Raw genomic sequence first — 23,519 nt, 5'->3', positions numbered from 1 at the left:
TAAAATGCCTGGTTTCACTGGCTTTATAAAAGGGGCTATCAATTTGTTGGAAATAACACCTGTTAGTTGTTGCCGACTTATAAACCAAAATAAATCTGCTATACGTGTAAGCATTCAGTGTTTCAATAGCTTATGAACACTACAAGTGTTATCAGTGTTAAATCAGAGAAAACAAAAGCAGTTGGTTGAGAGATGCTTTAGAAATTCCTCAAGGCTTCATGCTGCAACATAATATATATTATGTATCAATGAAAGAGTAGGATCCAGTGTTGAAATGAAGAGGTTGTATAATTATATAAGCTGAGTAAAAATTAAGTGGAGGTAAATAAAAGAAAATTAATCATAAATTTTTTTACTAAAGTTTCACTAGCACAAGTGTTAAAAGTAGCAATAATTAGACTCATTTAGTCTTTAGATTAACAAAAAATCTCAAGAAGACAAGCAAAGTCTGAATTGATTTATATTATTGGTCTAAATAGAAGTTAAATATAGTTCATAAAAAAATTCTATTCTTAACATCATAGTATTGAATTCTTAATCTAGAGTTGATTATTTTGTTTACCTATTTTTGTTAATTTACAGAAATTTTCTTCTGAGAACTTGGTCAAGCGTGATGCAGATTCTTGGATGAAAAGATTCAACACCAAAGAATTGAAATGTTAACCACTGCTCTAAGGAATAATTTCTGTTACACCTAGACTAATATTATGTGTTTGTTATAATTTTAATTTCTTTGTTATTTCAGTTGCAATATAAATTATAACAAAAAATATTTCTATGCATTAAATATATATTAAACTTGAATTACATATAACATAGCCGACTGGCTTGAGAATGGGCCTTAATTTTTAATATTTTTTAACATTATAAGTATTTAAGAAAAAAGGTGGTTTGACAGGCTTACCTAATTGAAATGAACTATTAAATAATAGAATAAAATACTTTTAAAAATTTAGAAATTATCTGTATGAATATCTAATTTATTTTTATGTGTTGTGTGCTTGTCTTATGCAGAAGATATTTTATTTAAAAAAGTCTTAAATTTCATTTGTCAGTCAATCAGGTTGAAAGCCACCCTAGCCACAAGTGAAGTTAATATTTTATAAATATGAGGAGGGTGAATAACATATCAAAATCACATCCATGCACAAGTAATGCACAAAACTGAGTTTATTCATAATTTTGTAAGAATGTTATGGAAAAGTTTGTTACATTATAGTATTTTAATTAATAGAGATCTTTTGTAAAATACTAAGTAACACTTTACAATAAACAAGTTATTAATTATAGTAACACTATCAGTGTAGAGGGCATTTCAAACCTAAAATCCCGGCCAGTTTGGTCTAAAAATGTGTGTTCAGAAAAACCAAGAAGAATTATCATTATTAAAGAGAATAATTTGTTTTATTGAATATATTTAGTTGTACAATGAGCTGTACGATGTTAAAGAAATGGAAAGCAATATTAACAGTAGTCTGTGCAACAAAATGTTTTTATAAAAATAATTTTAGATAAAAACTTTTCTTTGTCCTAATACTATTTTGTTGCACTCATGATAATGCTCCAATAAAAGATAATAGTCAGTAATGCTGGAAACAAATAAAAGGTCTATAAAAATAAATACCTAAGTACTTAATTATCATTTGGAACACACTACACCATTTAGAAGCCATTACAGTTATTACATCTAAATATGAATTATATCATACAATAACTTTTATGTATAAAACTTCCTTCTCCTATATCAAATTTAGATATTCAGGGTTAATATATAGCAATTATTAATTCTGAATGTCTTCTAAATTCTAATCCAGCTTTTAATTATATTTCAATTGGTTACATGTAATTTGACCCTCCTACCAAAGTAGGTAGGGCTTGGTAGTTGTACTTCTAAATACTTTTATTTCAAATATAATGTTTTTAAACATTATATCAATGCAAATTAGATAAATAAAATTAAGAGAAGCAATGTTCATGTATGTTGAAAGCAATAAGAGAGAATATGTTTTAAAAATTATCAAATGTAAAAACATGATTAGTTGCATTTTTGTCTTTGCTATCAGTTTTTGCTTGGATAATTACTATAAGCATTTATTCTTTGAACGTTTACAAAATAAGTATGTTGTGTTAACAATTAATTTGTCTTTGATTTTCAGATGACAATATTCTTTTAATAGTGTATAATAATATTAGTGGATTAAACAGCTGATTATTAATTTGTCTTGTCATACTTTTTAATATATTAGGAATACTAATCTATATTAGGCTAGTTGCACACACACCGATTTTGGACGACCGATTTTTCTGCACAATGAAACAACAGCTGAAATTTGGCGATTTTCAACCAAACAAAACGGATTTGTTCGTGAAGATGGCGGAGCGAGAGCTGTGAGGACGATCGGTAAACAATCGGTGCCAGCATGTGTTTAGTCACGTGCGCCACTGTTGTCACCGGCAACGGCGGTACGCAGTGGCAGTGGCCGGCTGCTCACTGGCATTTTACCGGCGCCGATCAGCTGTCGGCGTGTGTGCCAGGTCCCGTTCCCTCATTCAGTTCACTATTGGAATTTGGACAGCCGGTAAAAAATCGGTCGTCCAAAATCGGTGTGTGTGCAACTAGCCTAAGTGCTGTAGTTTTGATCTGTGTGATTTTAATGCATAATTTGTAGCCTTTAATGAATTAATATGTACTACTATGCAGGGTGTTTGGTTAACCCTTTTAGTGCCAAGAGCATATATGTAGGCTCAACCTGTTAGTCATAAAACACCAAGAGCCTTTATTTAGGCTGAAGTTAGTTTGGTGGTGAAACGCCAAGAGCTTATGTATAGACTTGGACAAGTTCGGACGTTAAGCGCCAAGAGCCTTTATTTAGGCTCTCAACATTTTCATGCAATACACAACCATTTATTGACTAATATCAATAAAATCAGTACTGATTTATGCATTTTATGTAAAATGTACTATAATAGCAAGTAGCACTGCATAGAAATTCATATAATATTCAAACAAAATAACAATACACACAAAAATGTTTTATTAACAACATATGCGTTTCTATGGTAAAAGTCAGTTTTGTAATTTTTTTTACTAATAAATATATAAATTGTTAGTATAATATTACCAAATTTTCACAGGTCTTTCTTAATTAAATGTATTACACTATAATAGAGTTTTTCAGGCATTTATTAAGCTCTTAATTTACACACAAAAAATGGAAAAAGTATCTAACTTTTAAAGGTATACAATTTTAACAGAACATTTCATACATTCCATTACATGTCATTGTTCCCCTATTAATAACGAAAAATGATGTCAAAATCATTGCTTTATCATAAAATTTAGTGAAATGAGAACTATTTATATCTGTGTGTCATGATTCGTAAAATTGCCTTGGTGCTACTGCCACAAACCCCGCAGCTAAGCTGCGGCGCCCGACGGGACAACCCGCACCAGTAACTCTGGCGTTATGTGACGCAACCTGCTCAATATGCTTTGCTCTAAAAGGGTTAAGATTTTTTACTTCTCATCTTAAGAGATTATTATTGTGACCTTATAATATTTTAAGTAAATTTAAACATATAATACCACATAATTGGTAAAACCCTTATATTTCTTGTTTGTTACAGCAAAATATAAATAGTTGCATCTTTACAATATATTAAAGTAATACTCTTGTCGATCCCCAAAATATTATTGGGATTCACCAATAATAGTCTTTATTTGGCTTATATTAATAAAACTCACTTTACTAGAGGAGTTTAAATTTTAATTGTGTTTTGAAAGTAAGAAAACCCAAATTTTAATTAAGTTCTTGAATATAAGTTTAGGAATATATTTGCGAAATCCAAAGTTTTTTGTCTCAAGAAATAAAAAACCATCCCTAATATACAGCAATTAGGTTAAGTACATAAATTAATGCCTTTTATTCATATGAATACTGTAGTTAAAAGAAGTTTCAAATTTCATAATAATAAAAATAGTATCTTTCTGTTTGTATTATAGTTATGGTGGAAGGGGTTAATTGAATGTGAATGTTTATACCTTCCACTTAGTACAACAACTGAAATCTGATGCTATATACAGACTTGAATCCTGGAATCTGATTTCGATGTCTGTCTGGAGAGGACCAAAAATGTTTCCGTCTGGGTGCTCTGATGCTGAAAGTTTTCATTGCCGACTTTTTTTTGTTCTCTCCAGTCAGAAGTGGACTCCAGATTGCAGGAGTCATCAAGTCTGTGACAGTGTCAGATTTCAGACGCTGCACAAGGAAGGAGAAATAAAGCTAAACAACATTCGTGTTCTTCTCATCATGTAATATCAAAATTATCTGGTAAAAAGTATTATTTTAATGGTAAAAAAAGAAATATTAAAATTCTGTGCCAGCATTTCATCTTAGCATTTGTTGTCTGTCAAAAGAAGTTTTCCTACTACTGTTTTAAAAGAGATATATGTTTTTCTTAGTTTGTATAAAATCGTTTATAAAATTAGTTTATATTATTTCATATGGACATTTTTTTTTTTTATAACGAACAGGGTGCAAATATTGTAGTGTTACACAATCATATCGTAGAAGTGCTATGCACATTAAACATTTCAAGGACTACTTCATTAAGTGTTATAATTGCTCACTTATGTTTTAATCAGCAAACTAGAAAATTATTTGTGATTTAAGCGTGTGATTTGTATAATAAAGTGCTTTGGTAAGTAACAATATTAGCTTACAGCAGCATTATAGGTTGTATTGTTTTTGATTGCCAATAGTTATGATACTATGATTACAGTAATATTAGGTTCTGAATTGCCTCTTGTTGTTTTTACCAACTGTATTTATAAAGGGGGTAATACACTAAAATTTACTTTTTTTGGTTGTCATTATATTGAATATTTTTGTCTCAAAAATACTACACCAGTACTAATTTATTTAATTCAATTAAACTGGGATTGCTGTTATGTACATTCTAGTCAGATGTTATCTGTGTTAAAGTTGTTAGATATTTGTGCTTCTAATTTTCTAATGTAATATCTTATTTATAATTTTGTAGAATAAAAAATGATCTCAGATTGAACTTTTAATTTTTGTTTAAACCACACTTAACCCTCAAAGTGCTGACTGTGTATTCACCTTTACTGTTACACATTTTAGGGGTTTTGCAAGCAAATGCTGAAAGTAAACAATCAGTACATAAAAATTAATGAAGTATAACATATTATATAACTTTTTCAGAAAAAATAATAAAATTTACTTACCATTACAAGTTGAAACTGTATAGTTTGTGTTTTTTAGAAAAAAGACATTTTGTTACATTTTTCACATTTGACACACCATAGCACTTCACTAAACTCAATAAAATAAAAACATATACAAAAAAGACAATTTTATTATAAATAAAAACATACAGGGTCTTTCCAAAAATAAAAATTTATTGCAGGTATCATTACAATTACTTTGTAATCTTCAAAATATATTCCTCCTGCATTGATACACTTAATTCTGAGTGTCTGCCACTCGTCAAAAGCCCGCTGGGTCTGTTTCTGGAATACTGTTGAAAACCTTTGTCATTGCCTTCTGAACCGGAGTCAACTGATAAGAGTAATGGTTAAACGCCGTCAGAGTCCATAACTATTTTCACTTTGGCTACCAAAGCATCGGTTCAAGCAGTCATCGGGCGTCCGGCACAGTGATCGTCTTCGACAAGCTCCCAGTCTTCCTTAAACATTTTGTTCCACTCAAAAATTCTTTTGCGACTTAACGCATCGTCTCCATAAACCTTTTTAATTAGTTCAAGGGTCTTGGACGCGGATTTCCCGAGGTTAAAGCAAAACTTCGCAGCGTAGCATTGCTCGACAGTCCGCTCCATGATGGCGTGATGACACCATATAAAAATCACAAAAATCCACCTTCTGTCTCAACGTATGCCCGCATGCAACTGAATTCAAGTGCACATGAGTGGTGAAAGAACACCACTACCGAGGCCAACCGGTTGGACTCCCCCCTACTGCTCCGTTGAGTATACAGTGAACCAGTCCCGATACTAATTAAACATACCCTGTGATTATATGCAAGTTGCAAATTTACTTTTTAGAATAATGCCTAGGAACAAAAATGTGTCGTGTCTGCTGATAATAACTAAAAATTTGGCAAAGTCAAACAATGACTTACCAGGTAAGTTTATAATACTAAAGAGTCCATGTTGGTATTTAACATATTTTTTCACTTTCTGATCTATCATTCAAGTCTTCTAAACATTTTATTACGGGCACTTGACATACTTAGCTCACTTATTGTTATGAATAAAATAAAAAACGGAAATAATACACCAAAGAAAATTCACTACTACTTTGGTTAATAACAACAAAGTAACTCACGTAAAGATAACAAGCAACTATGGTTCCAGCTGACGATACACGTAGCTACAATCATTTGTAGTCAAATGACAGCATTAAAAAAAATAATATGGCACGTGGAAAGATAATAGTGTCTGTTTTCTAATTTATAAAAACCACATTGAGAAATATAATCATTTGAGGATGCTATAAATGTTGATCTAACTCTGCGTAGCCCAATTTTAGCACACAAAGCAGCTCGCTGACATTGTGTGCACGACGGTTAATACTTGTACAAGTATGTCATAGAAATTACAAAGTTACAAGGTGTGTCCAAAACGTATCCGACCTTGACGTCTGGCATGAACTGACATTACTCGGCGGCAACGGCAATCTGGTCCCCTGCAAAGTACTTCCTCCACCAGACACTAGCTTATTCCAACACTCCTCCCACTTCCGGAAACACTCCTTAAATTCATTTTGCGGAATGGCTAACAGGTCCTTCGTCGCATTTTCTTTTATTTGTTTAACATCGTCAAATCTTTTTCCTTTCAAAGGAATTTTTAATTTCGGAAATAGCCAGAAGTCACAAGGAGCTATGTCAGGTCTGTAGGGAAGCTGTCGTAGTTGGTTGATGTCGTGTTTGACCAAAAAACGCTGAATAAGATTTGAGGAATGAGCTGGCGCGTTGTCATGGTGCAGGATCCAGTCACGGCTTGTCCACAGTTCAGGTTGTTTCCTTCGCACTGCATCTCGTAGCTGCCTTAGGACCTCAAGGTAATACTCCTTATTCACTGTTTGGCCTCTTGGAGCATATTCGTGATGAACAACGCCGTCCTGGTAAAAAAAAAACTGTCAGCATTGTCTTGACATTGCTTCGACTTTGTCTTGCTTTTTTCGGCCGTTGCTCTTCGCGAGTTTTGCACTGTGAAGATTAAGTCTTTGTTTCAGGGTCGTAGCCATAAACCCATGACTCATCACCAGTAATAACTTTTTTAAATAGCCCTGCGTAACTTTTTATCAAATCCAGATTGTCCTGTGCGATTTCAAGTTGACAGTTCTTTTGGTCTTCTGTCAGCAGCCAAGGAACTAATTTTGCCGAAACACGGTTCATTTTTAAATCTTCGTGTAAAATGTTACAAACTGATGATTTTGGTATTCCTAAATCTTCTTCCAGCTCTCGGACAGTCAATCGACAGTTTTAATTAATTGCTGCACGAACACGTTCAACATTTTCAGCGTTTCTGGCCTGCCAGATCGGTCATAACTCTCCACTGATATGCGGCCATTTTTAAACTGCCTAAACCACTCTTTTATTTGTGTATCGCCCATAGACACGTCACCATAAACTTTCCGTATCATAATCTGATGCTGAATGGCCAAGTCTTTGGCAAAATTTAATGCAAATGCGCTGCTCAACTCGTTCAGTCATATTAAAATGCGACGCACACACACGGCAGTACTGTACGGAACAGAGCGCTGTGACTCACTAAGTGACTGGATCGTATTCAATGCCTAATATGGGAAGGAGTAGGCTCGCCCCTCCCCTCCAACAACCGGTTTGAGCCGGTCGGTTACGCCGCGGCCTCTAACTGGTTGCCGGTCGGATACTTTTTGGACAGATCTCGTATTGTTGCTAAACGTTTTCCCGTTCTCATTTTGTAATTAATTAAACATTTAAAGTACATCCTGAATATTTATAAAGATGTAACAGTATTTTCTGAGTGGTAATAGACATAAAACAAGGAAAATCACTGCTCCTCTTATTATATCTTTTTTTTTTTAAATTAATGTACTTTAAGTTACAGTGAAATTTTAATCTTTCAAATTATTCTCATTGCATCAATACCAAAACTTCTTTTCAAGTCCCAGTAAGTATCTGTAGCACTTTCCCCCAGTTTTACACAAAACTTTATCGCATATCTTTGCCAACGAATTATACTAATGGAACGCACTCTGGGCCGGAGAAACCAAGCCGAAATCCTGGGCTGCGTTCCGAGACTGCAGGCACTGGAAATGGGCAAGAACTCACTCTGCCCATATGGCTAGCATTATAGTAATGATCTAACATTACTTTAAAACGCCTTCTAGACTTAATAATATGGCGCTGCAAATGGGCAAGAACTCACTCCGCCCATGTGGCTGGCATTATAGTAATGATCTAACATTACTTTAAAACGCCTTCTAGACTTAATAATATTGTTAGATACCACAATTTATTTATTATTACAAAATAACTGCCTTTTACCGTGGATTTTTATTTTTAGTTAAAAAAACAGATTTTTGTACAATATCAAAATAACTGAGATTTTGACTTGGTATTTTACTTATAAAGTCAGAAACGAAGATTACAGGCATTAAAATATTTCCCAGGTGAAAAAACAAATTTTTTATTGACAGTATTTTATTTCAAAGTAAAATACATAAAATGTACAAACTCCAATGGCTGTTGCATATGAGATGGAAAATAAAAAATTGTTGGAACTGCTTCATTTTTTATACATTTTACTAGTGTGTCAGGCAAAATTAAATGGTAATCATGTTCGGTAAAATGTTTACTGCATAGAACAGTATGTTTTGTTGGCTAAAAATTGTTTCTTTTTGTCACAGTAATCCACTTTTTTAATAAATTGTCATCATTCAATGGAAACCTAAACAAACAAATTAAAAAATAATAAAATACAGGTAGCTGAAAATCACAAAGATCCAATAATTATAAAGTAGAATAGGTCAGTAGATATTGTTTTTAGCAATGATTTATAAGTTTATGCATTTATGAGTGCTATAACGACCAACATTGATATCTTGGATCAATGCGGATGAAATAATTGAGTGATAAGCATGTTTTACTCAACTATATAATTATTGTTCTTAATTAAAAAACGATAGCTTATTAGACTAATTTACTCATTAACAGTCTTACTATACTTTTAATTATTTGGGTAACCCAGTTAATAATTGGGCAATACAGAAAATAATATTGGTGAGAATTACTATTTTGGAAATTGCAAATAAATATTGACGTGGTTGATACAGTAAGAACTTACTTGTGAAAAGAAATGTGGCTGTCTTTAGTCCATCTGGACGTGCAGTTGTACGCAGAGCAACTCTTCACCATATCACGAAATAACAACCATTACTAACATTTACAAATAAAAAGAGAATAAACTAGTTGAGTTGCTCATATCAGACGTCTTGACGTAATAAACAGGAAGAGTTGCCAACAATGCAAATAACAACAACAATTTTTGTTTCGGCATGAAAAGGCGTGATGCCGTATGGTCCCGTTGATCGCCACACAACTCGGTGAGTTCTTGCCCACTTTAAGCGCCTGCAAGTCCATGGATACATCCAAAACGCATAGCTGTGTGCGACCGAAAAACACAACATGTGGCTTGTGCAGTGCGCGTTCCAGTAGTATAGTTCGTTGGTCTTTGCTCTCAAAAATCAGCCATAGTAAACTTCAGAGGCAAAAATTTGCAACTGTTTATTAATTGGTTGCTATGACAACAATAAATATGCAATAATGTTAACAGCTGATTTGGTTGTTGGTAATACTTCAATATTTCATACCAACTTGAAAAAAACAAATTGTTCTTTGTTTACATGTACGCTACTTTCAGTCTTTATTGAACACCCCTCGTACTTATAAATAAGTAATGATATGGTGCTTCTAGGACACTTTGGGAGCCAATAGAATATCAATATAAAATCTGTCGAAACACCACAAATAAATTTATGTAAATGAATAGAAAATCTTACTGTTCAAATCTGCACTACTTCAATGAAATAAAACCAAAAATGTAATGTTAAATCGTATTAAAAAATTAAAATGTCAAAAATGAACGTAAAATTTGTTAAAACAAAATGTAATAAAGCTTCAATCTTGACACATTCTTTGTAAAATGCGCTAAAAATAAATGTAAAATCTGTTTGGAAGCAGTTTAAAATCTGATTTAAACCACTGTAAATCTGTTAAATTGAATGTAAAATCTTTTCAGACTTAGTTTAAAACTGTTGGAAACCAATATAAAATTCTGTCTTGAATAATGAGAATTCCGTTTCGAATAATAAAAATTCAATTGCTTTAAATGTTATAAAAACAATAGAAAAATTGTAACTATTAGAGAAAAAAGTGTTTAGAACTTTTACATTATCTCTCAGTCAATAACCATATTTTGAGCTTCTAAATGTATATTTATCTTCCACCAATAATATTTTGTCTTCTTCTGTGTCTAATGTAAATAAATCTGATCCTTTGTATTTGAAATATTTACAGAGCTTTTACTATTTTAAAACCGTATTTCTACAAATTCTGGTTTATATTTATCATTTAAGAGATTGTATCAATTTTTAAAGTTTGACTCTATAATTTGTATTATTTCCAACACTATTATTTCTCAGTACTCATAGCCATCCAGTACACAGGTCATCTGCCGCTGTCAACAAGTTAATTTAATTGTCTCATATAGGTCCAAATTGTACAAATAATAGACAAATTTTATTTAAAACATACACTCTTGATCTCCCCAGGCTAGAGCGAGAAATAAAACAAAACCACATATTGATAACATTTTCAGTTTAATTTTAACAATACTAATGGTAACAACAAAAAAACTATCTTTTAACAGTTTTATGGAAAATATTATCAATCTTCATTATGGTGTTACAGTTGCAGCATCAGTTAACAAAAACTAAACAAAAGCAACTAACTAAAAATGTAAAAATAATGAAAATGCACTAATAATCACAGAAATGATAAAGAACATTGCTCGAGAGAAAAAATTAAAACCAACTTGTACAGGTACATGTTATCACAAGATTGCGAATGCTTTGTACATGCTTAAAGTACACTCAGTTTTGCCATTTATGTAATGCATAAAAATATCTCAATATACAACCTAACAAAAAACTCAATTTTATTTCAAAATTATTTTATAATGGCAATACTGAATAAAACAAAAGAATTAAAAACATTTGTTTGAATTTTAAGTTAAACATAATATTAAAGAACAAGTCATACAGAACAGTCTTTTAGTTTGTCTTTAAATATTAAGCTACACTAAAAGCTAAAGCAGATTATGTTCATTACAGTAAAATAATTTAAATATCAAAATACAAATACTTATAGAGGCAGTCATATTTGGCTAAATGTATTAGGTAAATACTAAAAAATACTTATGATTTATGATTATCATTTCTTGAACACTGTTTTTTTAATTATTAAGAATTGTAGCCTGTAAGTAAATATTTGTTTTGAATCTATTTATTAAAAATAAAGCTGGTGGTGTATAAATGATGAAGTATTGAGAATTTAAATAAAATATAAAACTTTCTAAAATTTTATGATATTGTTTAAGTATTAAACAAAACAGTTATACTGACAGATCTTTACAGTTACAAACAACTTACAAAACTATAATTGACTTCTTTGGCGATTTACTAGAAATTGATCTTTTATAGCCCAGTTACTGTTACATGTGTTGAAATGTTTTTGAAACATTCCAACATATTATACAACATGTTATGGTACTAATGTTGTTATTTTACAGATTAAGAAAAATGTAGCATATTGTTTTAATACAACTGATTCCATTAATAAAATATTCCAACAAAAGCAAAAGTGAAGCCATCTTAACATTTGAAAAAATTACAAACAAAGAAAACAAAAGCGAAAATTACTTGATAAAATACAAAGGAATAATAAGTATGCAGATTTATATTTAAACTGATGTAACACCAGCATTCTCAATTCTTGAAATTGGCTTTGCAGGTTCAACAGAAAGAAGTGTTTCTTGAATCTCAGCTTCTCTCTTGCATTTCACTGTCAATCCTTGCAATGAAGCAATAACATCATCCACTGCTGTTGGCTGTTCTGGCTGAGCTTTCATCTGAAACACATGTTGCACTTGTTACTAACTCTTGTATAAAATAAAATGAATGATAGTTAAACAACAAGTAAAAAAAAAAAACCAACTAAAATATACCAACAAAAGGCATGAAAAGAACAAAAACACCCCTGCCTTGGTTGTTTAAGGCAGGAAATGTGTTACAACATTTAGTGCCTTATAGTTTGTTAATTTGAAGTGGTTTGTCTTTGGGACTGAAGACTTTGAAAGGAAACTTATCATTGCTTCCTATGTCGCCTTCAGAAATCAGAACAAATATTGAATAACGATGGAACTACAGATTCCATCACACATTTCATCAACATGAAAATTTATGGGACAATTGATGTAAGTCAGTTACACAATGATGATTTTGGTATTTTAACAAACAATATATTAATGAAAAAATATTAAGAAATAAAACTGTGTTTCATTACTTTTCTACCTACTCCTTTCCAATACCTAACATGTTTGAAGTTATTAATTTTATTTAAGAAGTTTATTTTAGGAGTTACAAATGTTAAAATACAAGTTGCTCACAGTCCTCAGCTACCCAACATTTCCTATTACAGTTTAGAAAAATATACAAAAATATAGAATAGTCACCATTTTACAGTAACAAATTAGAGAACAAGATAGTTGAAACAGCAAACAGTTTTTGAAAAGCAATCTAAAGATATGAAAAGCAAAAATTTTGTATTATTACAATCAAATTTACTCATCTTCAACTCCAGTTTCTCAAAAAACCATTAGCTAAAACAGAGAAAGTTGATAGAGGAAAAAAGTCCTCTTTGTATTTAGTTAAACCAATTTATTCTTTATTCTAAGTTGATTGAAAATTACATCAGAATATTTATTTTCCAAGTTTTTCATACGACTTATAATTATAATTTTCAGTAGATCACAAATACTAGAACACAAGATTATTTACTATGTGAGTGTTAACCTGAACTATTGGTGTCCAAGTATGTTTTTGCAGTAACTATTTTATTATTTTCATTATTAGCTGGTTATAAAGAAAACATCAGCTGTATGCTAGAAGCATGAATTAATTATAAAATCCGCTCCAACTCAGGTTTTAAAGTATACAAAAATTCGCTCTAATTCAAGTTTTAAAATATAAAAATAATGATTAAAAACCTTACTGAAATGCATATGGAAATCAAATAACATGATTTAAAACCGGAAATGTGTATTAAAACCTAATGTCAAGCTCAGTTCGCCTATGAAGTGCATAAGTTTAAAATTGATAAGTACTTCAGCATAGAGATAAATCGAAAAAAGAACATAATCCTATTACTTTTCAATTCTTGATTGCAAATAAGGAACTTACTTACCTTCGCAAAATGCAACAAAGCGAATCCTCTTGCTCCTTTCCATGTTATTTCTCGAGGCCTTACTCCCTTCTCATTTAGAGCAGCCTTAAGATCTCTCACCCGCACAGCTGAGCCAATGTTACCAACCTATGGAATAATTGTAATAATAAATCACTGTGTTTATCAAAGAACTTATTAACATAGGATACACAATTTTTAATGTTCACACATAAGAAATGGTGCAATCATAAATCATATACAATACACTGTCTTTTAGTTCTTGGTCATTAGCAGTTAAGTGACACATTTTGTATTCATTTAGTGACAAGGAAATTATATTTTTTTTTACGAAATGTAATTTGAGAAAATTACATGTTTTTAACCCTTTGGAGATCAGTCTATATTACATGAAGTAAACCAGAAATACCATGCTCTTTTTATAGAATTGTCAGAGTTCTGGGAAATGGGTACATTTTAGAAACTACAAATCATATCCTGTACCAGTTTTTTTTGTATTGTACGATATAAAATGGGTTACCAGAATATAAATGTCATTTACTTGCAAAAATCATATTAGTATGAATGTTTAATACTTATAATAAGTACTGTAAATTTGAAACTTTTGAAAAAAATAGTTTTAAACCACTCCTGACCAGTGATAAAAATATGTTGAGCCATAAAGCCATATGTATTTTAACAATGAATATGTCTATATACAAGTACAAAAAGTATGACTCTCACGAGAATTCACAGTCAGGAATATTATATACTTGTATACATTTCGTACAAAATCCTAAGTATTACGTTTTCCAACAATAGGTAGTTTTATTCTAAATATTCAGGTAATACCACTGTCTGGTTCTAAGTGTTAACATAGTACATAAAACACAAATTATTTTTAGTTTGTAAAAGTAATATATCATAAATAGACTAGCCAAACAGTTTCAATGTTCAAACAAATGAAGGTGGGAGATTGCCAGTAGAAGGTTTTTCTATATAAAAAGGAAATATTTGAGTAATACACACTTAATAGAGTGTATACACTCTACAGACACAATATTCTGTAAAAGCACAACTAGAACACATATAGAAAAGTTTTAATTGTTGTATATATTTTGAATATTCACTATAGTGATTCAGTAATGTAGCCTACCATCGCTTAGCTGGTCAAGGGGTCATGAGAACTTAGCCAGGTGTTCATTTTATTACAGTAGCAATAAAATTTGACTCATGTGAACTAAACCATACTAAAATTAGATTGAAATAAGCTATAGGCCTAGAATCTGGTGGAAGACAGTGCTTGAGTCCAGGTAGTTCAGAGTACACAAATGTATGTTCACTACCCTGGGGCAAGTAGGACATATCATCCCCTTCTTCAATTTCATTCCTGTCATCATCCTCTTCAACAGGAATGTCTGGAACACAATCATTGCCAACCCTTACACCCCTTCTACCTCCCTTGCTAGGCCTACCTACTGGCCTATTTCTAACATGACTTTGGTCGGTCTCAACGTCACTCTTATCACTACCACTGCTTGGAATGAAATGAATAGGCCTGCCAAATGTTGATGATGAGGGCTGATTTGATTTGATAGATTCCCATGATGGATCTTCATCAGAATCATCAACAAACGAGCCATCCGCTGAGGAAATAAACGTCATCCTCACTCTCATCCAACTTACTTCTAAGTCTATCAAGTTCACTAGTACGTAAATCATTGTTGAAACGAACGCTCATTGTTCTTCACGTAAATCAAACGAAACATAGCACAAATAAGAAACATAGGATAAATAACGCTATTTAAAATGTAAACACACTTTAGCAAATCATTGTTTGTTTACTCCTGAGAAGCAGCGATTGGGGCATAGTCTGACCATAGAGAAAGCAGATGGGCGACATAGCATGTATACAGACATAGAATAAAAAAATGAAAAGTCCTATACTATTTACAAAACCACTATAGTTGGTTACTTTGGTTATCTATTTAGCCTTTTTTCACAAAAGTTCTATTGAAATGTGTCAATGATTAAATAATAAACGAAACTTCCGATATATCAATATATCCCATTTCTATACTATTACCAACTTCAAATAAAAAGATATTTTTTCTTAACAAAATTAAATTTTGTATAAATGAAACTCATGTCTTTCCCTGAAGGTATAACTTATGAAAGTTCTGTAAAACTTTAGACGCAATTAATTTAGGCCTGATTACAAAATGCCTAAATTTCATATTTTAATTTTAAAATCCCTGCAATTAATTTCATGTGGAGTAGTAAAAAATTTTCAACTTTTTTATTTAGGAACCTAAATGTTAGTCTTCTTTAGGGAGGTGACCCATTTGGATACATTCACTTTAACATTTACCAACAAGAATATATTTTGGTCCACATCTGAAATCATAAATAAAACCCAGATGGACTCAATAGTATCTTATAAGTTGGCAACAATGTTTTTTTTAATATTACTAGACCATTTTTCAGTCAGTAGTAGCAGCTGATTTTGTGAGACTCCACATTGCGCCTCAAGATTCAAGATTCTTTATTTGTCTTAAAGCATTTTTATACATGGAATTGGCATTATCAGAATACTTAATTTGTGTATATACATGATGATTTGCACAAGCTTTCTAACATGTCAAGTAACAAAACTACGCAGTAAAGGTCTGAAAAAAAAATATATATATATTCAATCTTTGCACAAGATGGGATAGAAAAGTCTGTAGCATATCCTTGGGCAGCCAAAGCCATCAATAAACAAAAGCAAATAAAGAAATCTCAACATTATCAAACATTAGAGCATGATAAGACTGGGAGATGTCAAGCATTGCTAGAGTTTTAACTGATCTAGATACAAAGAGGATTTTTAAGCAAAAAGGAAGCTGAAATTTGATTGACCACTGAATTGGAATTACAAGCGAGTAGAGAATTTTTATACATGACATTACACCTCTGGGATTAACTAGCATAAACATGTTACATGTGACGGTCAACACAGTGCTAGATGCTAGATGTTTATTCCATAGAAACTCATTCTAGCTTATCAATTCTCAATAAGTTCTACAACTTTTCTTAAGCACTACATTTGTGTCTGATTATTCTGACTTTATCCAAAATGAGTTCTTGAAATTCATAAATGTACCTCACTTAATAATTTATCTCTTTTCTAATCAAAGGTCTCAAATTATGTTTAGTGTCTTACAAGATAGATTGTTAATTACAATAAAACTTACTTTGACAAAAACTTTTGGGTTAATTATAACCTCAATGTCTTTATTTACTTGCACCATAAAGATGTTTTAATTACTATTTTTGGTTATGTTTATTTAAAGAACTATTCACTGAGCTACTTTATATTCTAGGAATTTAAGAGAAAATCTAGGTATGAACTGTGTACTTATAACTTTTAATATCCACAATGTTCATGACACTTGAAACTAAAAAATGTTCCGTTATATGAAATCATTTTTCAGGCATCAAAGGTGAGATAACAGACAACTGGACTTGGTCCAAGAAGCAGAAGTGTACCCTAGCTAATTTTTATAGCAATACTTTTTAATGCACCTTGACACTAAAATCCACAGGTAGTCTATTTTTGTAGAAACGGCGTTGTACCCTTCGAATAGGTTTTTGTCTTGATTGTTGCTGCAGGTTCTCTTTATTTTCACCGTTCATTTTTCTGTCAAACTTTCCTCCCCTCTGTTCTCTTTGATCTCTTGGACCCTGAAATCAAACACAGTATTCTAACTATTTTTTCAAGATGTAACTACAACACCATTACAAATTACTCTACCTAAAACTGTACTAGTATTCAGGGAAAGGAGTAAGATACATTTAACACATAACTGCCAACTTTTTGTAGTACTACAATTTTAACTGTTGATGTTTTATTCTTTTATTGTTTCATACAAGATTTATTGAACACAGTAGACCAGGTTTACCGGAGCTCAGGATTATCAGGCTCAGTCCCAGTGTGATTATAACATTATATAAAAAATGTAAGAATATGCCACTCCATGTGTTGCGTAACAGGCTTCAAAGTTGCATACAAATTTAAAGTCTATTACTCATTTCATTAATGTTACATGTTAAAATGTTACTTGATTGTAGTCAGTTTACTTAAAAATTGATTTATTTTGTGATTTTTAGTTACTATTATGGTTATCCATAAAAATGTTCACTTACGCTCAGCTCAATCTCAAAGTGACTTTTACCATTATCGAACTATATATAGTATCAATCTTATATATATAAAAATCTTGAGTCACAATGTATGTTGCCAATAAACTCCAAAACGACTGAACCAATTTCAATCAAATTTCACATGTATCCGTAATTTAGTCTAACTTAGAAGATAGGATAGTTATTATCTGAATTATTCGCTTATGTCGTGAATATAAACGAATAAAATGAAGAAAAGTTTTCAAAGCGCCTGCACATTATAACCTGCAATTACGAGATAGATACGTATATATTAAACAGTGAAACACTATTTGAAGGCGCTAAGTTATGATGTATAATTGTCTAAACTAAATTTTTGGTTGAACTTAAAGGTTGAGTGGTAGACCACTTTGTAATAAAATACATTATGCATGTACAATACATTTTTGACATATTTTCTTGATCGTGACATCAAGGTAAAATCTACATCGGGGTTGGAAATATAATTTACTTCAACCAGAAATGCTCATACGCGGGCAAAACTTACGAAAAGCGTGCGAAGCCGCGGGAAACAGCTAGTATCGATATATATATATATATATATAAAATTTAAAGTCTATAGGTCTTTTCGTTTTTGAGATATCGTGGAGATAGACAGACAGGCAGACAGAAATTACATTTTACCAGTCCTTTAAGTGATAGGCTTAAACAGCCTAGTTCCCAGAGGCCGTTGTGTGTGGCTAACACTGTGGTTAAAGGAATATTAAAAACAGCTTTATAAATTATTATGCACTTGTATATTTAACTTATATTGCCAGAAAAATTCCATTGAAATGTTCACAAAAGTAGGAAAATGTGGATTAGCATACTCAAAAACTATGCCGTCCATCTGTGCAATAACTTTTGATAGGAAGGTATAGAGACTTGAACTTTTTACATAGTTTCTAATAAAGAAGCTTTCCCCTTGGTTCAATAAAGAATGCTATTGATTTAGGAGGTCAAAAGGTCAAAGGCAATAACTCTTTAGAGAAAGATCCTAGAGACTTTAAACTTGGTACTTAGGTTCTTTTTGGTCCAATGAATGATTTTTTAAAAAGAAACAGAGCAATTCCTAAATGCGTTACCTATTTTGTTACATTCTGTTGGGTCTTCAATATTCTGTTTTATTATACTTATTTAAATACAATTAAAAGTCATTGAAATTTATTTGCTAATCGTTTTAGGTCTAACATATAATATACCACTAGTTTGTGTTGAGGGTGCAAAAATGTTTGATATCAGAGCCATAACTGATGCCCATCAGGATGTCTTACTTACGATAGTATAGGATGTCATTTTAATTACAACTGCCAGCGTGTCTAGAATATAGTATCACTGAGTCAGTGGCACTCCTTTGACCTCGATGTTTGTGCAGTATAAATGACTGCTAGTTCATGTCCCGTTGCTATCTGTAGAACTGGCATACTTGCTACATGTCTTGTTACTCTTCTCTAGTTAGTTAATATATGCTTTTAAATTTAATACACATATTTTCAACATCAATAATTCTATACAAAACTTTGCAAGTTTTAGTTGCATGTTTAAACGCATGAATAAATGTAAATTTTAAAACTTGGCCATAACAAACCCTTTACATAATTCAATTGTAAAATTATAAAAATTAAGTATATAATGTAAAAAATATTGCCAAAGTCAAGTACTGGACTGTACAAACTAGTGGGAGAGTTAGTTAGGATAGTACAGATTAATCAATCATCTGATATGAACTGAGATATCTTTTCCATACAAAATATTATTTTCCTCACTATTTTTGAGATAACAGAAGAAATTTGAAATCTTTTGTTATTTTCTCACTTTGGTCACTACTCATTCTAGATATTATTCAAAGTCCATTTATCTTTGAGATTGTATACCTTTAACTGCTGCGTTCCTGTATTCGCAGCAATATCCATGTGCTGGGCTTAGTTACATACTAAAACCACTCAGTGTAGAGTATCTTTTCCCATTTTTAGGAGTTTTTTGACATAACACATTAAACTTTATTTATAGTTTAATAAATAGAGTAAACAATTAACAATGTTTACAAACATCTCAAATAATGTCAATTTGTCAAATAATTACAATATATTACCACTATCACACAACTATCTACGAATAAACATTGTATAATAACAACGTATTAAATAACCATTCCTGAACTAGTGTACGATACAAAGGTGGCATCCAAGTAGTTTTAGTAATGTCCACAAGAATGCATCACCAACTGGACAGCTATCTTCTAGACATTTCTAACATATTATATAACATCAAATAATACAATATAACAGCTGATACAACAAAAATACAAGGGGGTGCCCAAAAAAAAATCGGAATTTTGTTTTAAATATACATGTTTATTTTTTTTACAAAACAAACTTATCACCTTCAAAGTATTCTCCATTGCACTTTATACACTTATCCCATTGTTGTTTCCACTGTTCGAAACATGTTTTGTACTCCTTGTCAGTGATGGCTGCCAGTTCCTCCGTTGTTTTTTTCTTGATGTCATTCATGCTATCAAATCGGAGACCTCTCATGCTCCTTTTCATTTGTGGGAATAAAAAGAAGTCGCATGGAGCCAGATCTGCTGAGTAAGGTGGGTGTGGTAGTGAAACCATGCCATTTTTGGCAAAAAAACTGGGTAACAGAGATTGCTGTGTGTGCAGGCACGATGTCGTGGTGAAAAAAACCAGTCCCCTGTTTACCACAAATCAGGTCTTTTGCGACGAATGCTGTTCCATAGTCTTCTTAAGACTTCAAGATAAAACACTTGATTTACTGTCTGGCCTGGTGGAACGAATTCTGAATGGACAATCCCCTTAACATCAAAAAAACAAATGAGCATTGTTTTGACACTCGATCTGACTTGACGGAATTTTTTTAGTCTGGGTGATGATGTCGTCTTCCATTGGCTGGATTGTTGTTTGGTTTCTGGGTCATATCCATAACACCAAGATTCGTCACCTGTAATAATTTTTGACAAGAAATGTGGATCGGCTTCAAGTTGCTGCTTCAAATCACGGCAGGCTTCAATTCTACGTTCCTTTTGAAAGTCAGTGAGAGCATGAGGCACAAACTTGGCGGCAACCCTTTTCATGTTCAAGTCTTCGATTAAAATCTGTTGAACTGAGCTCCATGACAGCCCACTAGCCTCTGATATTTGCTTGATAGTCTGTCGTCGGTCTGCAAGCACAATTTCTTTTACTTTCACAAGATTTTCGTCTGTTCGGGAAGTTGATGGTCGTCCAGAACGAGGTTTGTCTTGAATTGACAGTCACCATTTTTAAACCGAGAAAACCATTCGTACACTTGGGTTTTCCTCATAGCGTCGTCTTTGTAGGCTGTCTTCAACATTTCAACTGCTTCAGCGGGGTTTTGACAAGTAGAAAACAAAATTTCACAGCTGCAAGCTGTTCACTCAAACTTGCCATTGTAAAAAACGGCACGATCACAAAACAGCACTAGCAAAAACTATTACTGCACGGGGACAGAACACGTCAGGTCAACGCAACAGGCGGCACTGAGCTGGCAAAGAGCAGCGCTACAAGAGCCAAGCGGCGAGAATTTGTACTACGCAAGTTCCGCCTACGGCAGAGCTATTCCGGGAACTTTTGGGTACCCCCTCGTATACTAGTTGATGAGTATACTCAGGTGTGGTGTTTGTTCCCAAAACTACAGGTGCACTGCATATCTCGGGTATGGTGGTTATTCACAAAACTAAAGTTATACGACAAATCTCGGGTGTGGCAGTATAAGGGTTAAAATGTCCTGAACCTATTTAATTTTTAGCAGTTTTGGTTTATTATCTTTTGACCGAAAATGATTCTCTACAGCAAGACCTAAATATTTATGCAATATATGTGCGCAATACTTTAATGCAATGTGAATTGGAAAACTTAAGATGTTAGTTATGACGTCAGCTGCAAAAGCCTAAGAACAAAGATTTTATGAGTTTATTTTCAAATATCTTAATAAAAGATTTAGTTTCTATGAAAATTATTGTTTTTATTGCTAAAAAATATAATATTTATTATTGCCTAAAATTAATTATTTTCCTAAAGCAAATTGGATTGATATCTATCTAAAATTGATTTTAAGAAATAGGAAAAATCTGATGACTAATAAAAGTGTTTTTGCAAAGTTTATGTTAAGTATAATTACATTTATCTGTAAAGAATACAAACATGTGTACAACATTATTCATATATTTTTATTTTCATAAAACTGCACATTTTTTAAATGAGTCACTTAATTTGTTGGTACACATTTCTGAATTTTATTTAAAAATTAATATTGGCTATGGATTTATTTTGCAAAATCATAATATTTGATCAATCTCATGTAAAAATAAATCAAGCTAAATATTTACTATGTCATATAATATAAAAAACAATAATCAAAATTTTGTGAACAAAATATGCCTAACAAGTTACATTTATAGAGCATCCTTTAAATGTGTGGTGATTTTTAGAACGTAAGCTTGTAACATCCTGAAAACAAGGTGATCATTTTGAGTATTTAACATTGGAAAGATCTAGGATTATATTACAGAACCAAAACAATAAACAAAGCTTAACCCTCTGCCTGACATGTTCAGTCTTGACTGACAACACTATTTTAAACATTTGCAAAGACTAAAAACTATAAAAGACTACAAGAATATACACATCAATTAATGGCTCAATAGGAAAAACACTGACCCAAATAGGTCGTGTTCCTAGGCCTAATGCAGACCTAGTATTTTGTTGGCCAGGTTTAGATCCAAGTTTTGACAAGTTATAACACTCGTTATCAGAAATTGATTCATGAAAGTCAGAAACATGATCATAGTCACTTTCACCTGAACAATCTTCTAATGAAACACCAGTGGAATGCATCCACAGAACTGTCACTTCAATGGTCTGAAACACTATCCTAAAGCACTACTAAACAGCTTCCAAGCATGCATCATGCGTGATTAGTCTTTGGTTTTAGTGACCAATGAAATAAAAATGTATATATATACACATACATACCAACCAGAACATTACCAACCTTTTTAAGCATTATTATGGGACCAAAAACAAACCAAAGTATCATATTCATACTTTTGAAAACTCACTCAGCTGCCATTTTGTATTTTTAAGTTGAGATCGGCTTGTTGAATTAAGTTGAAACTTGATATATAACTTCATAACATAGAGAGGCCTAATTACAAAAAAATAACACATTTTGCAAGCTTTATTTTTAAAATGGCGGATTCTTAAAATCTTCAAGCGTAAATCTCTTCAAAACGTGATAAGAAAATAACAACACATGATTCAAAAGTTTGTTATTACATATTAGTTAGGCAATTTAATTACAAATCCAACGATACCAAGTTTAACCCATTTGTGACTGAATAAATTACTATAATTTTTGGACTACAGAACTGGATATTTTCCATGCTTTTGTGTAAGAACAGGTGCACTTTGCATAACACTTACTGTATAACATGCTATGAATATTATAAATGTACCTTAGTTATTCCTTGTTATTGTATGAACACAAAATGTTAGTTTTTTTTAAAATATACATATATTTACACTATTAACACATCTTTATTATACTTCTTTAGAAATTGGTTTGGGTGTGAAACACTTCAAAACATGTTTCCAGATGAAGTGGAACATGACACTTTTTACATTGGTACACTGTTTCACTTCTTTTCCCCTGTGAGGCACAAACTTTACATTTTCTTGAGGGCCTGGCTTTGGTGGTTGGAGGTATCTTTTTAATAAAATGTCCCCAAAACTTTCCTTGAAGGCGCAG

At 31.9% G+C, this 23,519-nt stretch overlaps 2 protein-coding genes across 4 annotated transcripts in view; one reads left to right on the top strand and one right to left on the bottom strand.

Annotated features, from left to right (window-relative positions):
• Positions 1-5,067, top strand: part of LOC124359226 (ELMO domain-containing protein 3-like) — a 35,829-nt gene extending 30,762 nt beyond the window's left edge. For both annotated transcript variants that reach the window (XR_006922129.1, XR_006922130.1), the window contains exon 8: positions 583-5,067. The gene's annotated coding sequence lies outside the window, so the exon portion shown is untranslated. The remainder of the gene's footprint in view (positions 1-582) is intronic.
• Positions 5,068-10,887: 5,820 nt separating this feature from the next.
• The window catches only part of LOC124359225 (methenyltetrahydrofolate synthase domain-containing protein), a 45,398-nt gene continuing 32,766 nt past the window's right edge, over positions 10,888-23,519 (bottom strand). For both annotated transcript variants that reach the window (XM_046811789.1, XM_046811790.1), the window contains exons 8-10: positions 17,094-17,252; positions 13,551-13,676; positions 10,888-12,216 (exon numbers count right to left, since the gene is read on the bottom strand). In XM_046811789.1, the coding sequence (XP_046667745.1) occupies positions 12,049-12,216; positions 13,551-13,676; positions 17,094-17,252 (453 nt within the window). In that variant the 3' untranslated portion in view covers positions 10,888-12,048. The remainder of the gene's footprint in view (positions 12,217-13,550; positions 13,677-17,093; positions 17,253-23,519) is intronic.

This window comes from Homalodisca vitripennis, chromosome 4 (genome assembly GCF_021130785.1).
Source record: "Homalodisca vitripennis isolate AUS2020 chromosome 4, UT_GWSS_2.1, whole genome shotgun sequence".
NCBI lineage: Eukaryota > Metazoa > Arthropoda > Insecta > Hemiptera > Cicadellidae > Homalodisca > Homalodisca vitripennis.
The sequence above is the reverse complement of the archived record's forward strand: the minus strand, read 5'-3'. Positions and strand labels throughout refer to the sequence as shown.